Source organism: Branchiostoma belcheri, unplaced genomic scaffold (assembly GCF_001625305.1).
Source record: "Branchiostoma belcheri isolate BF01 breed outbred unplaced genomic scaffold, Haploidv18h27 scaffold3, whole genome shotgun sequence".
NCBI classification, from domain to species: Eukaryota; Metazoa; Chordata; class Leptocardii; order Amphioxiformes; family Branchiostomatidae; genus Branchiostoma; species Branchiostoma belcheri.
Window position 1 is genome coordinate 4,063,279 of NW_017803909.1, and position 17,155 is coordinate 4,080,433.

Genomic DNA, 17,155 nt, shown 5'->3' on the forward strand with positions numbered 1-17,155 from the left:
ATGGCATGAGATTACGTTATTTGCGGTACAAATCATCGAAAGCCTGACTCACTGTTTGTTGTAATCCGCGGTGCGAACTGTTGCAACAGCCCAAATACAACTTCGACGTGCAGTCTTTCTCTGCAATGGTGTTTCTAGACCATTTTAAATGTGCTCAAAGTAGAAAGCTAAGGGTACCAAACGCAACTTAAAATCCGTGTCTTCTAGCTGTACTGTAATATATGTAGCAAATTATGATGAAAAAATACGCCAACAAAAACATTTCAATAATTATATTTCTTTGCATGTTTGCTCGTACAAGTTAATATCACTTTTATAAGTTTTACTCCCCTGGCACAATCTGTTACAATTTAACATGCTTTCTGTATTTATCCAATGGTAGTTAGAATTACATTACAAAACACAAGTTAATGTATACACACGTATGCACAAGTTGATATTAATGTAACCAGCACATCTTGTACATTAAAATATAAAGCACTAATAAAGCACAATATCCCACAGGCTGACACTGCTTAGCACCAATCAAAATCTTCCACACATTATCAAAAGTAAAAAATAGTAATTTGTAAAAAAAAAATTGAAAAATTGTACAAATTTACATTCGAAGCATTTCATGTGGTTCTCCCAACCAATACTTGAGCACAGTCCTAATACAGTTACCACTGTAAGTAATATCAGTGTCTGTCCCAAAGCCAACACGTTACATACTGCTACATGTTAGCTGTCACACACTATAAAAATGTAAAATTACCTTGTGAGATACTGAGATAAAGGTTATTTTCCTGAGGCAAAGCTGTAGCAGACTGGCTAATAGAACATTTACAAGGCAGTCACATGGTGACCAAAATGACACATCGCCTTTAGATCTTATCTTTATCAGACAGAAAGGAACTGCACATGGAGAAATGTTATGCACAGACTGAGTGCAACGTGTGTTGTAGCATTCCTGTGCAGTGCATTTGTACATTATAGAGATATTTCTCCTTACATTTCTTTTGAAATGTAGTATAATAATATTTGAAATCAGAATCATACATTAAACTCTAATTTCTTAGCACCAGTGTAGATTCAAGTATTATTGTTGCTAATAAGTAATATTTCATTAGCTGTATAATATTCAACATAACAAAGCACCATTGAAAAATCCCCCATCATAACACTCATTTCATTTGATGATTAACTGGTACACAGAGAGTCAAACTGATCTCCATGCATTTCACATGTCAATCACACATGATAAGCATCACAATCTCTTTCAAATAAGGCACTACATTAGAATGGTAGTATGATAATTTCAACATGTTACAACTTACATATCATATTCACGTTATTCTGACATTATAAAAATGCACAGCCCAGCTGATGGTCAGCAGGGAGTATGGTTTGACTGAGCATGGAGCAGTATGTTAACTTGACCAAGATAGATTGGTTTGAACTCGATACAAAACGCATGACTAAAAACAGGTTCTGGTCAGACAAACATGACTGTGTCTCAAATCAGTCCCATGGATAGTTATAGAACTCTTGTCTCAATATGCCCTAGTATGCCAGTACAATGATGGTACTTTCAAAGTAACACAATATGGTCACTGCAGATACATGTATACCAATAGAAAACATTTTGAGTTTAATACATGCAGTTTTTTCTAAAGGTGAGTTCCCACAGTTATTGCGTACCAAAAGTGCTGAGATCTGGAAGACCAATCATAAGTTAAAGCACCGGGCAAATTCACAGGAAGACAAACTGACAGCATAGCATTTAGTAATTAAAAACACTTGTAGGATTCACTACATAATTGTCCCTGAAGCTCCAACTGATACAATTTTTTGTTACATTTGATCTGTCCCCTTAGGCCTGTTTATTACACAAAAAAATGGAAGTCATAACACATGCAGAGACTTCTATATCTACTATGATACATCTACATGAGGCAGACAGTGGTAGTCCCTGTCCCATATCTCCGTGTGCGCATGGGTGACACCCTCCTCCACCTGTCCACACGAGGCTCGTACATTTCAACATCGTTAACGTTCCGCAAACCGTTGAAGCCCCCGACGGCGTAGATGCAGCCGTTGAGTATGGTGGCCCCGTGACTACTCCGCTTGGTCAGGACAGGACTGACGTACATCCAGCGGTTGATTCGCGGATCGTACCTCTCTACCGTGCTGTGCCACAGCCCGTTGTAGCCACTGATGGCGTATATACAGCCATCGAGCGCTGCGATGGAGACATAGGAGCGGCACTCGTTCATGGGACAGATGCTGGTCCATGTGTTGAGGTTAGGATCATACCGCTCTGTTGTGTTGAGGTACTGGTTCAGTCTCCCTGATGTTTCACTTCCTGCATGGAAAGGAACAGTATTAGTACTAGCTTTGACATTAGCAGTAACATCATTAGAAGATTGAACAATAAGATCAAGGACAGGTCTATTTTGATGCAAAGTAAGGAAACCATAAAGCATAGGAAGTGGAGCTTATACCTAATGATTTTTTTGCTCACAGACAATAGACAAGTTGAGGATATATTATTTGAATAGAATTAGCTTTGAATGTACAAATGTACATAAATTGTTAGTTCAACTATTTGAAAGTTTACAAGTACTAGCAAAAATAGTTGGGTAATTTAAGTCTCTGGATTATAGTTATCTTTACTGCTAAATCAGTCAATTTGTATTTGCATGTGGCAATGCAAAATGCAGCACATTTCCAGCCAAACTCTTGTGTCCCAATGTTGTGCGTTACCTGAGCCTCCTACAGCATACAGCATGCCCCCTAACTCAGCCACGCCGAGGAAACATCTGCGACTCCTCATGGAGGAGACCGTGCTCCAGGCCTGGTTCTGGGGACAGAACATCTCCACTGTGCTGAGGTAGCTGGAAAAATATCAGACAATGTCAGTAGGAAAGGTGTCATAATTCAGTAGAAAAGTAATTGTACAGCAACATCTCTGATGGCTGAAATAATTATACTTTTTCAAGAATGTTGTGCAGAAGACTTGGATACAAAATTCAACATAAATTTAATGCCTCCTGCCCTGGAGAGTTTTCTGTCACCATAGTAAAATAGATAAAAACTAGAAAGGTAACATGCAAAGCAAATGCATATTAATGTTTACCTTTAATGGTCTTCTCTGTTAATTCTTGGTCATGATATATATGGTGACATGGTCTAAATCCCTCCTGCTATAAAATTGCAACATTATGTAACCCTACACCAGTGACCATGATGACAGACAGTCTGGTTCAGGTCATTGACCAGGCCAGTGTTTGAAACAGAAGAAGAAGAAGCAGAGCAAAAACAATATGTTTTCCTTCGATAAACATAATTTAGAGCAGGATTGAGCTGAGGTTACCTGGTTTGGTCCCTGCCACCCACTGCTAACAGCCTGCCGCCCAGGAAGGCGGTGCCCACGCCATGCCGCGGTGTCGTCATGTCCGGGAAACTGTCCCACTCGTTCTGGAGGTAGTCGTACACTTCCACTGTCCGCAGGGGATGGGAACAGTTACTGCCACCTGCAGGAGTTAAAGTACACCATTGGTCTGTGTTAAAACATCAAATGTCTCACTTAGGATGACAAGATTACGTAAGATCGTGACATTGCAGCATGCTTGAGAACATTACATGATCTCAGAAACCAACCATTCAGTTCAAAGAGCTGTATGCAATTTCCCATTCCATTTTATAGTTACACTGAATACCCCCCGCCCTCACTTTACACTCAATTCAAATCTCAGTATTCCTTCTTCTATACACGGTATAACTTTTTACTATTACATGTAATACAAATATGTAGGTAAACATTCTGTGTACAATGACATCCAAGAAGACAAATTTAAAAGTTCTTATTCTGGAATTTGCACCCACCGATGATGTAGATGTACTTGTCCTCTGCCACTAGCCCCATGCCGGTGCGAGGAGTACTGAGCCCCTTACACTGCTGACCCTCACACCTGGCCTGTGGCAGGCTGTAGGTCCAGTTGTCCTCTCTGGGGTCGTAGAATTCTAAACTGCTCAACGTTACACCATCTGACTCTCCCCCAGCAGCTACTATTACCTGTGTGTGTGAATTGTAAGATTATTAACTTTATATATTGCAGATGAAATAAGGAACGTATCTATGTAACAATTTTTTAATGAACAATTGTTAGACATAGTCGGGTTGAAATATTTTGATTAGAGTGATTCGTATTGTTGCCAAGAAATGAAGTCTTAAAAAAAGCTTACATAAGTAGTAGGTGAACTTGATACATATCAAAATATCAAGTACAAGTTTGAATCAGTTAGAAAACAATTATGGAACCCAAAACAGGGTAGATGTAGCAGTGGTGGCATTTTGCTACTCCTGCACACATAGAAATAACTCCCCAGATAATACTTACCTCTGTGACACTCCATCTTCTACTGGGGAAGCTGTCATCAGCATGGCTAGAATATTTCACCTGCAGTTTTGTCTCCAACTGCTCGGCAACAACTTTGTAACACTCAATACTATTGGTCACCACTGAGTTCTCCTTGACTTGTTCGATCAGGAAATTTGCGGACAAGAGAGGGAACCGAATGCTACAAAACAGTGACTTGGCCGCATATAACCTGTTTTCCATGTCGTAGCTTAGCCACGATGTAACGGCTTGGAAGACTGTTTCTTCGTCACCAACTCCAAGGAAATCACTTGTTACAAGATTGTTCAAGTCCTGGTAGTCCATCAGAAGGAACTCCTCTTCTTGGATGACTTCTGAGAAGTGTTGGTGAAGGTACTTGTTGGCCTCGTTCCTGAGTTGGTTACAGTTGTGGAGGTCGGCGAACTGTCGGATCCCCAGGCAGTTACAGGGCGCCAGCTGTTTCTCCAGAAACTGACAACAGGCGGCGCAAACCCCTGTCATCTGGAGGAGAGTGGCGCAGGAGAGCAAGGCCTGGACATTGTTTTCATCAACCTGTTACAAGAAATCCAGATTGTTTAATGATGAGCTTCTCAATGTTTGTCAAAAGTGCTATGAAAGAGTCAGATCGATGTCACTAAGACATGATAATGTCCTCTATGTGAGACTGATGTAGCATTGTAGATTAATGTTTTATACAACAGCCACTAGCGGCACAATAATTAGAGTGGTACGTATGTCTACAGTGTTACATGCAGTAATGTTTTCATCAGACTATACTGGCTCTAGCTGTACGTTGTTACCCACCGTCATTGTTGCTGTGTAGATGAAGGTGATGAGTTGGTCCAGGGCAGCACCATCCACCTCCCTCATGGTCACCTGATGCTGGGTGCTCTCACACAACTGGCTGGTGAACATGGCTCTAAGAACAATATACAAAAGTTATCAGACACTACTGTGACCTAATGTCATACTGGTATTTCAAATTTATCCCTAAAATGTACTACCAAATACATTGCTTGCTTGCTTGCTTTCTATAATGAAGAAAATTATGTACTTCATATTTCCCTGACATAATTCATAAGCTTTATTAGTCTTATAAGCTTTATTAGTCTTATCTATTTATTCTTATTTATTAAGACGATTGTTTCTATATACAATAAAAAAAACTAGAAGAAATCAAAAAGTATTCGATTTCTGACTTGACGAAATAAACTAAATGGAGACTGTGAAGAAGTAATTTTCCCTGTAAAACTGTGTCAGCCTCAGGCTATTCCAAACCTGTTTTTCAACATGATCACTTCATGAATTAGCTTATGCATAGACTGGCTCTTTGTTCCTTCACTCAGAGTACTAGTACCAAAGAAGTATCAGGGGACAACATTATAACAGCTGACTGCATCTTTTGACACCCTCTGAGTTGAACACAATGGTCTGGATTTGAATACTTACCAGTAAATCTTACATCATGACACAGAATCATTGCCGAATGGAAAAAAGAAAAAAAGAAAGAAAACTCACTTGAAGTAAGGGCTGCTTGCTGCCAGCACAGCCCTGTGAGCAGGAATCTCAGAGGAGCCTACTTGGATGATGACATCACAGAGTTCCCTGGACTTCCTGAACTCTTGCAGGGTTTGGAGCACTGTGCAGGGCTGGCAGCCATCTTGGTACAGCAGGGAGGGGGTCATCTTGCTGTCAAGGAATTACAAAAATAGATACATGAAACGAAAAGCTTTGTGATATTGACTTTTATGGACTTCATGAATTTTCATCCGTTTCAAAAAAAAAATTTTCAACCATACTGTAAATCATAGAAAATGAGCGAATATATGTCGTATGTTGCAAAAAAAAGTATTGGAAAATGATACTAATGTCATAGAATGCCAAAATCAATTCTGGAAAAGAAGAAAATGTGAAGAAATGAAAATGAACCATGTAGATTTCATATTGAAGCGAACTTTTTTTGCCAAACTTTTTTTTTTATTGGCACACTTGCATCAGTTTTGGGGTTCCCAGAGGACGTCATCCATATAATCAAATTAACATGGCCATATAAAGACACTTAGAATGTCAAACAGGTTAACCAACCTTACAAATTACTGGTAAAATAGCAGACAACCAGAGTCTTCATGATCGGATGTACTAGTAAAAAGCCAGTACGAGCATGTTACATAATCTCTGGATTACCTAGCCTGGTTACCAGACCTATTATAGCTCCCGAGTCCTACATTCTCTCCACAAATAGAGGAATATTTGCGGAGAGGATGTAGGACTCGAGAGCTATAACAGGTCTGGTAACCAGGCTAGGATTACATGCCTCAGGAAAAATAAACCACATTATGCCCCAGGCAGGTCATGTTATGCAAGTCGAACATCAATCAAGTCAAATGTCATGGAAACATGGTGAGGTGATTGGCCTTATAACCTATACATCCTGCCAATTAGATGACCTCACGACAGGTTAAAAGCTAAATTGGTTTGCAATGATCACCAAAACTCATGCATTAAAACACTAGAATTTAATGTTGCTGAAGTTTGTCTTTCTACATATATAATTATATATAGTTCAGTTGTGAGAAGTGCAAGATACACAGTATTAAATGCCATGCCAACTGAGTTTCTCACTCACAAAAAGAACATGTTTTAAACACTAAATTTTCAATCGATGGAAATATCTGAACCATTAATAACCCTGTCGACAAAACTATAAATATGTTGACCCAAATACCACATGCCCTTGCAAAGAAAAAATGTCTGAGAGTAAATAAACATGCTAGGAGGGACACAGGGACCTCGTCCATCAATGACCAAATACATGAGAAAAAGATTTTGATGTTTTGGTCCTTGATCTGGCCTTGTGAAACTAACCTTCTCTGCCCTGAAAGACAAGAATCATTAATATTGAAGATTCTCTGCAGGTTAAAAATGAGACGGAATAGCTTTACTAATATTATGAGCATGTTAATACTGAATGAGAAACAAGAGATATGCATGAGATATCCCCCTCCCATATCCATTATCAGACAGCAAAGTCTCAGTAAACCCCTAGCCCTGCCTCGTTTTCTGCATTCCCAAATACAACTACTCTTACTCCAAAGAGGGGATAAACCAGCTTACCTCTTTGACTTTGAGGACATAATGCCTGTGCTCAGTAGCTATCCTTGGGTTTTCAAAATGACATACAGCTAAGAGTCACCACAGTGACAAATGGTCCTGAATCCCTGCCCAGAAACAGTGAGGGAAGCAGGCTTCCTGCTGAGATTTATCTGTTGTTCTGCCTACTGGAGGAGCAGGCTTGTCAATCACTGTGGGATATCTGGGTCAGTCCTCATCACTCACTAATCATTAGGGCTATACCACTGGGAGCCACAGAGGGGATGTAAAAGTTTTTTCTACCAATTTTGATGACAAATAATTAAAAGAGATCTGATGCCATTTCGTGCGCAATCAAGAAATATCCCTCACTTCCCAATAAAAGGCCAATCAATGATGTGACATACATGTGCACACCTTCTATATAGGGTGCAACCAAAATAGATGCTTACCAATGTGACCAGTAATAAGATCTGGATTAAATCACTACAAGCCTAATTGACAACTGATGCTGTTGCCATTAAATATTAATCCCCCTGATAATCACTGTCAAAAAGCACTTAGTCCTTCTTTTCCATCATCATCACAGTACCATACTTCATACTTTTTACTTATGGAAAATTGTTTATATCTAAGATGAAACATTTCATAAAAGGGGCCCTTTTTCTAAGATAAGACATGTTTGATTTCCTCTTTGTTGTTTCTTGACACAGGTGCCCTGAGTTGATAAAGGCGTGATCTGTGAGGACCAGTTTAGCCCTCAGGGCCTGAATTCTCTAAGGCATTAGCAGTCTTGTTGCAAGTCATGTTCTCCTGGATTGACACATTATTGTTCATTATATCCCTTACTTCACATTTTCATCAGAAACATTAAGAAAGAGAACAAAGGACAAAGTATTGCATGCATGTAACAATGACTGCAGTAAATACACCATGTGCAGTTGCTTCTTCAAAAGGCACATTTTAGCTAAAGAGAAAAATAGCACGAGTAATTTCTTACCTTGTCTGTAGTGTCTGTTAAATGCCAGTAAGAGGAGGTGTGCCGCTGTGTGCCTGTCGCCTGTCGCAGTGTGCCTGTCGCCGCCTGTTGCTGTGGCCTCTGTCAATACAATACCACCTGGGGAATACACATGTCAAACATCTATTCACCTGCAGGCTGCTGTACTTTGATCAAATGTATGTATGTGGTCTTCTGTCTGTGACATTCTGGAACAGTGTGACATTAAGGCCATCTGATGCAGTCTCAAAGAGTCAAAGTAGCAAAATAGAAAAAAATATTCTGGATGAGGAAATCTGTCTGATATTGATTTTCTGCCATTTCTTAGCACACTTTTGTTGTATAAAACCATTTGCCTATTCTGGATCTTTCTTTGAAGTAATTTAAATTCTGTGATAACAGCTGCTTCTGAAACTAAGTTGGGACTTGGGAGATTAGATATCCTATAATAACACAACAGTGGTCTTTACATCTGACCCCAAGCATAAGACCCTGTCTGGGATATTTCAGTCTGTCCCCGACCCCTTTCATGAGACTGTCAGGTCACACCAAGGTCAAACAATGTGCAGATTTCATTATTGATGTCTTTCAGGGCTTCAGGGTCATGTCCTGACATTGAGGTCATGAAGAGTTCAATATCTGGGCATGACAGGCCTTAAAAAATGTACATGCACACACACAATAGTCTTAACATTAACCCTTTGAACTAACCTGCTCCAGTTACACAGGTCAGCTCACAACTTTAAAAGTCAAACAATCCCACCAAGTGTAACGTAACTGGTCTCGACCAGTTTTTACCAGTTAGGTGCGGTTCTCTTGCTTTATTTGTCTCATGTCTCATGCTGTGTTTGCTCTCCTGGATAAACTCAAGGGTCAGGAGTTCTTATATTTGTATATTACAACATTTTATTAACATCATGTTAAAGTGAACAAAAAGGAAAAACTGACTGCGTTTGACCACATGAGCTCTAAGCAGGTGCAAATCTGGAGAACTGAACTTGACCTTTGGTTACAGTTGGCAGGGCATGTGGACATGGGCAAGGTGGCCTTTGATATGGGATACTCAAGCTATTTTTTACAGCCAGGGTTGTTTTGCACAATTATGGAGGAATTTTGAAGCAGAAATGTTATTTTACCGCTGTTTTCTGATATTGCCTTCAAGGACATTATATAGGGATGATCCCATTTGATCGATTAATTGATTGATTGATCATGGACATTATATAGGATCCTTGGGGCACTTCCCTGTGGCATGGTCTGCTATGCCATTTGGCACCAAATTTGTACTGTTACCGAGTTAGGCAGCAGGGAGAAGGCCAATATGTTTTGAAATGCAAGAAAGGATAATGAAATGCTCACTTACCGTCACAAACTGAACAGCAGCTGGCAAAACATCCTTCAGCCGTCACGCCCAGCTTCAGTTTGCTAAGCTGAGTCCTGGGCGTCCTCTTGCCTTGTCACTGAGCTTTTGGCTTGTCAGCGAAACTGGAGAGGGGCGTACATTAGTATTTGCCTCAAGACGTCTGTTACACTGTCGTTGTGACAACAGCACAGACCAATGAGCAGTGAATAACGGTTATACTTATGGTAACCCATTGGGTAACAGGCAGTTCCCTAAATGTCTCAATACACACCCTAGGCTATAGCTACTATTTTGGGAGGTCAAATTATGCTGGATGATGAAATCACAGGGCAAACGTTATAGGGTATATTCTTTAACACCCAAGGCTATGCAGACACTGAGGGATACGACTTAAAATAGGGATGAGAGATAGCTTTTTTCCTAAAAACGACCCTCTTTACTCATAATCGCTACGACCTTTCCTCTCATAAAATGTAACGTTATACAAGTATGCTTACGTTTAGCTGAGTCTTGATATGATTTCAAGGTCCAGGGATAGAGTCCCGCATACTAGGACAACCTCCGGACGGCAAACCAGACCCAAAACAACTTTCGTTGACACCCAAGACTCGACCGCTAGGTCGATTGATCGAGGTGAACCGGCCGGCAAGGATGACCTGTGATGCAATACGTGCATTTCCCGCCAAGGTATGTTAGACTCGTCCACATTCTACAGAAGGGTACAACATCAGTATGTGTAGTTTAATGTTTCGAAATCTGTACTTTTCTAGACAATCAAACACGTCATAAATACGAAAACATAGTTAAATCGTTATATTCTCATTAATTTGTTTGGATGTAACTTCTGTAACTTGACTCAGGGGTAAGATAAAGTAATATTGAAGTGTACGATCCTCCGTTGACCCAAATGCCAATGGTACAGTCCAGTTTTAAAATGGCGGCTTCTGGAAACAAACGCGGAAGTGAAGAGGAGGTGTTGTGAATTTTACCTTTCCAATCAATAGCTGTTGCTCCTCTGCTGTTATTATCCCTACTTGTTACACTAAAACCCCTTATCTTGTTACCTGACACCTCTCACATCCAATATTTATCGTAAATTGTTCAAATTATCAGTCTATCGATGACTCACACTGTACCATGACGTCGGAGACCGATGTTGCACAACTTCTTGACATCATTTGTCTATAAATGGCGGAGTCAGAGAGCAACAACATCGTTGTATAGGAACACAAATTTATACCAGACATCGCCGAACAGCCCTGAGAAGATTTGCATTGTTTAAATTTTGGACCGGCCCTGATCCCTCATCAACTGTAACCATAAAATTCAATTAAACAATACCATACGGCAGTCGCTATGAGTTCAGAACCTTCCCTCATTTCAAGTAAGCAGTTGCTCGAGGACCTGCTGCAGGAATTACAGGCAAACAACAAGGACCAGTCTGTGCGCGAGGCACGGGACAGTCTGAACAAGTCACTGGGACTGGACGGGTGTGGACCTGGGTTGAGTGCTGAGGAACAAAGACTACAGGCTGACAGGTAACATTATTACCATTTTTAGGTCATAAAAAATGGTCTTAAAACAGCAGACCTTAACTGAATATAATTGCTTAAGGGGACGTATTCGCCTAAACCAGTGGTGTGATTTGAAAAAAAAAGTTTTAGTATATTAAAGAACATACAAATGTACTAGTAATGTACCCGTCTGCATTGCAAGTTTAATATGGTACCGGGTATATAGAATCTTAAAACATAAGAAATCTTTATTAGCATATGACAGACTCACAAAAAATCTGAATTATCGATAATTATTTACCATCTGAATTAAAATAGTAACAAATATCAAATTTCAAAAGTACATATTTAAAAATTACGGGTGGAATCATTTCAGAGCAGTGTTGATTGGTATAAGAAAGATCATTTCAGTCTCTCGGTTCGGGCATTTTTGCAGTGTAAGATGGCTATGGTTTCTAAGTGTCCTTAAAAAAATTTGTTTCAACAGATGGCTGTCCTGGGCTCGCCAGAAGCACCAGCTCAAGGTTATAACAGCAGCTGTTCCCCAGCTGGGGATTTCACCTCATCTCAGGACAGCAGAGCTGCATGACGTCAGGGTGTTCACCAGGCATGGTCCTGATGATGCTGTGTATGATTCCAACAAGGATTTAAGAGAGAAGGTAAGAAGGCACTTTTGTTTTAGGGTTTGACTCATACACATGTTCATAAATCTAGCAAATGTTAACTATTGCTAGCAATGATACATGTGGTTGCCCTTGGATACCTAAAATAATACTCCATTAGCTTTCATATACAAAATGCATGTACAAAGCTGTTCTTCCTGGAGTTTTTAAAACAAAATTAAATCTGGTCTGATCTATTGTACTATCCATCTCTTTGTAGAATTTGAATGTTTGCTGGTTATTGGAATACATGGAACACCACTCACTGTTTTGTGAATTCTACTATCAGATTTTTAGAGAACCATCATAAAGCTTTATACGGTCCTTGATAATCCCTGATAAAAAAAACTTGTGCTTGATAATGTATCAGGTTGCTAGGGGCAACAGTTTCCTGGAGATCCCAGCTGGTCCTGACAGGGGCACCTACTGTGTGATCCACGCCCTGAAGAAGTTCACAGGTGGGCTGGGAGACGATGATGACAAGGACAGGGGAGACAACCACACATGGAAGAGGTACTTCACCAAGGTAAGGTGATGGACATGTAAATCTGATCAACTTTAAGACTGCTTCAACATGAAATAAAAGCTCTTAACCAATTACCATTCCTACACTCTTGGTTCTGTATGCAGTGTAATCCGTAATTTGTACTTTCTAGGTCTTGAATTTCTGGTCATAGAAAGAAATACACTTTGCGGTCAGCAAACCATAAAAAATCATATTCAACAGTAGTTGAAGTCAATCAATCAATCGACCAATCAATCGACCAATCGATCAATAAATCAATCATTCACTGGGAATTAGAAACTGATGCATGACAGCTGCAGACATGCATAGGTCTCAACAGGTCCATCTACTCCAGTCATACATGTAGTTCTACATCGATCTACATGTAGTCAGTTCTGGTCTTCCCACCTGCTTCTCGGCCAACCCCTTGGGCATTTTCAAGTCAGGTCAGGTTTTGAAAAACCAATTTGATCACATCCAAAGAATGTTTCTTAACATGCCATCCTTCTGCTAGCCTTTAGAGGAGGCCACTACAGTGGTGGCCACGAGGAAGGCCAATGGAGAGGCTGCCCACCTGGGGGCCCGGCTGGTCGGTGGGAAGGTTGTCCTGTGTGGAGGGTCCAAAAATGTCCACATGCTGTTCACTCAAAGAAGTGAGTTGAAATCATACAACACTCATGATCCAAATCTTCATTACAATGTACTTTCCTTCATCTTGTTTTCACTGCTTACTGTTACATCCATTAAAGATTGTCAATAGATAATACATCTGATCTTATGATATCCATTCTATCTGTCTCCAAGTTTCTCCGTTTTCTGCTAAAAGAGAAACTGTTTAAAAATTCTTGATCCTTGGTAGAAGGTGATAACAAAATGTTTTACAATGCTTCTAACCCATTACGTGTGTACATGTTTTGACAGGTCATGTAGACAAGTACAAGGAGAGCAGGTACCAGGTGGCTCGGGAGGTTTGTACAGCCATTATGGACCTGCTGGACGACATGTCAGACCTGCACAGACAGAGGTGGGGCCGGGATAATCATGATAATGATTTATTTATTTATTACATACCTAACTATCTGGACTGCACCCATTGTTTTGTAGTACACAAATAGGTATATGAAGACATTATTTAAATGTCTTATTATTATTATATATAACTATTAAAAGATATATTACCATAAACTTTCATCTCAAACATAACAAATTATTTTCTCATATCTATGTGTAAAATTCATGATGAAAATGGTTGATTTTGAATCTTACAGGCTACAGAGTTTCCTGGTACACACTGGTTACACAGCAGTGTTTGAGGTGTTACAGCCACACCACCAACATGTGGAGGACCTGTCATACCTGAAAAGGTTTGTACTGAGCTTTATTTTAAGAGCAAGTACTGATACACGAAGTATGAAAATTAACAATTTTTATCCTCTTATTCAATTAAAATTATGCTTCGAATGGCTAGCATCTATGTATACACTCCCTACATGTATATAACATTGTATGCTTGAATAGGTATTTTCACCTTCAACACATAGACTATTTTGGACATCATGGAAAGTTTGCAATCTCAGTTCATGTCTTCAAGACCCATATACTATAAATGGAACACCCAGGAAAGAAATTCATATTTTAGAAATTCATATACATGACAGTGGACTGCCATATGTGATTTGTTGACGGTTCATACCCTATGTTACGACAGCCCTATGTTACGACAGCCCTATGTTACGACAGCCCTATGTTACGACAGCCCTATGTTACGACAGCCCTATGTTACGACAGCTATTGTTATTGTTATATGCTGACGAACAATTGATGTCGGCGCCTTTCGCATACGTTAATCTCATTAATAAAACCCGTTTTTCAAGTTTCCATCCAGTAAAATGTATCCACAAATATTTTTCCTCGAACAAAATCATTTCGGATTTAAAAATTCTCTTTTGGGAGTTATATGTTTTTGATGGTCTTGTAGCGGGCGGGTTGCATGAAAATCCACGCCATAGTTCGCTATCCACGCCGCGGTTCGCTGACACTTCCGGGTTGCTTGAATACGCGAAAGGCACCACAAAATTTGTCTCGTGTATGAGAGATAAGATGACGCTTCTTTACATGTTTTGATGTATTTTTGGCGTAATTTGTAGACTAGTAATTTGTAGCGGAAATGTTGCTAGTACGGAAGAAGTACGGACGAAGCAAGGCTCTTCACTATTAAAAGCCGCTATCGCGGGCGCCGGCGCTACCGGAGGTTACAATTTTAATTGTAACCTCCGGTAGCGCCCGCGATAGCCGGAGTTTTGCAGCAGAATGTCCTAATTAAGTATTCCTGACGATACGTTTGCCATTTGTAGCAGTTTTTTTAATGTCAATACTTGTGAAAAATGTGGAATGCTTGTGGACAGTTTCAACTTGTAAACAAGTGTAAACAAATGCCCCGCTCCCTCAGTTAATTTTCGCGACGTGTTCCATATAACTTAATTAATTTTCGCGACCTGGCCCTTCCCAACTGGACGGCCTCTCAGGATCTCTCAGCGACGGAAACACTGTCACTAGTGACAATATATTACGTGAAAATTCCCTTCGAGATCATTACACTCAATACATTTACAAATAATTTATCACTTGGTGTCTGAACACGTTGAAAAAAGGGGGTGTCAAAACATAGGGCTGTCGTAACATAGGGCTGTCGTAACATAGGGCTGTCGTAACATAGGGCTGTCGTAACATAGGGCTGTCGTAACATAGGGCCGACCCCTTGTTGACAGTCTCTGGCCAACATCCTACAGTTGATAGACTTGCTATTAATAAAACTCTTAAACATGATCATGTCTAACACTTTGTTTTTTTCCAGATCAGAACTCAGGTTTATTGCCTGGACTAGCACCGACTTGGAACCCAGGAGTAACTCCCAACTCTGCAGCATGGCTCCACACATGGCTATAGAGATAGCAAGGACCATGGGGCTGCCCACTGTGCAATATGAACTGGTGCCTGCATCAGAGGTGGAGACTCGGATGAAGCAAATCAGGCAGGGTTATGGGTATGAAGGAGAAGTCCTGTATTTCCTTGATGCTGAAGGAGCAGTTATTGGCTTGCTGAAGAAGAAAACAATATGGTAAGTATTGGTGGATGTTTTACATGGACCAAAATATTTCATGTATCTGTAAAAATCTTTAACAATGCTGAAATTTTTAAGCACAGCTCCCTCATTCATCATTACCCCCTTTGCTGCTCTTGACTTTGTTAATGCAGATTTTGGGCAACTCTTCAGCATTTAAAGAGACGTGCTTTAAGTATGATATATTTTAACGATAGTGTCTATTCTCAGGTACATTGTCATCCGAGCCATCAGGGAAAAAGTGCGTAATGCAGCTCAAGCCTACACTAAGAAGAACGACTTTGACATCAACAGGTCTGACAAAAAGGTTAGTAACATTATATTCTCTGGGAATTTGTTAATCTATGTAAGTTGATGTGTTAGTGAGAGAGGGGTATGCTAGTCTGCCATATAAAACATATGCTATGTTTTATGTTTAAATCATAGCAATAAAATACCCATCATATATTCACATCAGATAATCTTGATTTACACCAGAAAAAAGTTTGTGAAAAGAAAACAATCTTTTTAACATGACAACTTTAGTTTGACATCCATATCATTTTCCTGCACTTTATGTTTGTCTTAGTTGGCTAGACTGATAGGAAATGTTATGTACCTAATGTATGACAGTAGCTTGTCCATCTTGTGCTTCAGCTAAAACAGCGTATTGGTGAGATCCAGCAGTGGCTGGGACTGGATGAGGACAGTGTGACGGCCTGGCGGGACCTGGCACACAAGTTCCTCCACTGGGTCATCAACAACCTGCGCTCCAGGACTGTCACCATGGAGGAGGTGGCAGGGGTGTTCCCTGTCGTCTGGAACAGGTTTCTCACAGACACAGGCCTGTCTGATCATGTGACCAGCCAGTGGGAGGAGCCAGAGGGGAGCGATGATTGATTGACATTGTGTCCAATCATGTGACCAGACAGTGGGAGGAGCCAGAGGGCAGCGATGATTGATGGACAATTCCTTGTAACACACCTGCATGCAACTGGTACAATCACAGCTCACAAAGCAATGAGTCAATTTTCTTAACGAATTAGTTTAGTTTCAACAATCATAGAAGAAAAATTCATCTTATAGTATGGATTAGAAGAGGCCTCTTGTGAATATGATCTTCAGTGGTGCACCAAATAAACCCTAGTATAAGTCTATCTTATCTTACATTTATCTTATCAGAAAAGTGGTTTTACCTTAATTTTATGTAACTATTGAGTCTTGTCATTAAAGATTGTGACTGCTAAACATCTACTTTAAGAAATAATTCTAGTGCGTTAGATCGGATCTGTACGTAATGTCATCAGATACATTTTGTAAATCACTACAATCACGGAAAAACTATTAAATTTATGTTGTACCCACCATACGTTACCTCAGTGAAAACGCAGTTCCACCATAGTACTGCGCCATAGAATACACATGTGTAGTCTGTATTTGATTTCCATACACCACATGCAATATGAGTCAGATGATAAGAAGCGTTGCAGTGTTCGCGCCCGGCAAGCTAGAGCAATGATGACATGTGTTTCCAAGGAACGC

The 17,155-nt window shown here is 40.1% G+C and overlaps 2 protein-coding genes across 4 annotated transcripts; one reads left to right on the top strand and one right to left on the bottom strand.

The window, feature by feature from the left end:
* Window positions 1-1,063: 1,063 nt before the first annotated feature.
* LOC109473797 (kelch-like protein 3) lies at window positions 1,064-10,464 on the bottom strand. Of its 3 annotated transcripts, XM_019773863.1 has the most exons (10): window positions 10,330-10,464; window positions 9,833-9,954; window positions 8,473-8,589; window positions 5,901-6,071; window positions 5,187-5,301; window positions 4,383-4,934; window positions 3,868-4,057; window positions 3,356-3,515; window positions 2,746-2,876; window positions 1,064-2,344 (listed from the first exon to the last, which is right to left on the bottom strand). In XM_019773863.1, the coding sequence occupies exons 4-10, from the start codon at window positions 6,065-6,067 to the stop codon at window positions 1,926-1,928; spliced, it is 1,734 nt and encodes a 577-aa protein (XP_019629422.1). In that variant the 5' UTR covers window positions 6,068-6,071; window positions 8,473-8,589; window positions 9,833-9,954; window positions 10,330-10,464; the 3' UTR covers window positions 1,064-1,925. The 3 variants fall into 3 exon arrangements, with proteins under 3 accessions (XP_019629422.1, XP_019629421.1, XP_019629423.1); XM_019773862.1 differs by lacking the exons at window positions 8,473-8,589; window positions 9,833-9,954; window positions 10,330-10,464 and adding an exon at window positions 7,497-7,719; XM_019773864.1 differs by lacking the exons at window positions 8,473-8,589; window positions 9,833-9,954; window positions 10,330-10,464 and adding an exon at window positions 6,468-6,491.
* Window positions 10,465-10,771: 307 nt separating this feature from the next.
* On the top strand, window positions 10,772-16,988 carry LOC109474039. Its single transcript, XM_019774252.1, has 9 exons — window positions 10,772-11,370; window positions 11,834-12,005; window positions 12,379-12,534; window positions 13,028-13,166; window positions 13,435-13,537; window positions 13,782-13,877; window positions 15,368-15,631; window positions 15,845-15,941; window positions 16,271-16,988. Exons 1-9 carry the CDS (start codon window positions 11,189-11,191, stop codon window positions 16,511-16,513), a joined length of 1,452 nt encoding a protein of 483 aa, XP_019629811.1. The 5' UTR covers window positions 10,772-11,188; the 3' UTR covers window positions 16,514-16,988.
* The last annotated feature ends 167 nt before the right edge of the window (window positions 16,989-17,155 follow it).

Excerpts from the sequence above, each read along its gene's own strand:
- LOC109473797 (XM_019773862.1), bottom strand. The coding sequence starts at position 7,516 with ATGTCCTCAAAGTCAAAGAG. Across the intron at positions 6,072-7,496 it reads ATGTCCTCAAAGTCAAAGAG|CAAGATGACCCCCTCCCTGC; the intron begins GTAAGCTGGTTT and ends ATTCCTTGACAG. Across the intron at positions 5,302-5,900 it reads GCAAGCAGCCCTTACTTCAA|AGCCATGTTCACCAGCCAGT; the intron begins GTGAGTTTTCTT and ends TATTGTTCTTAG.
- LOC109474039 (XM_019774252.1), top strand. The coding sequence starts at position 11,189 with ATGAGTTCAGAACCTTCCCTCATTTCAAGTAAGCAGTTGCTCGAGGAC. Across the intron at positions 11,371-11,833 it reads CAAAGACTACAGGCTGACAG|ATGGCTGTCCTGGGCTCGCC; the intron begins GTAACATTATTA and ends TTGTTTCAACAG. Across the intron at positions 15,632-15,844 it reads CTGAAGAAGAAAACAATATG|GTACATTGTCATCCGAGCCA; the intron begins GTAAGTATTGGT and ends GTCTATTCTCAG.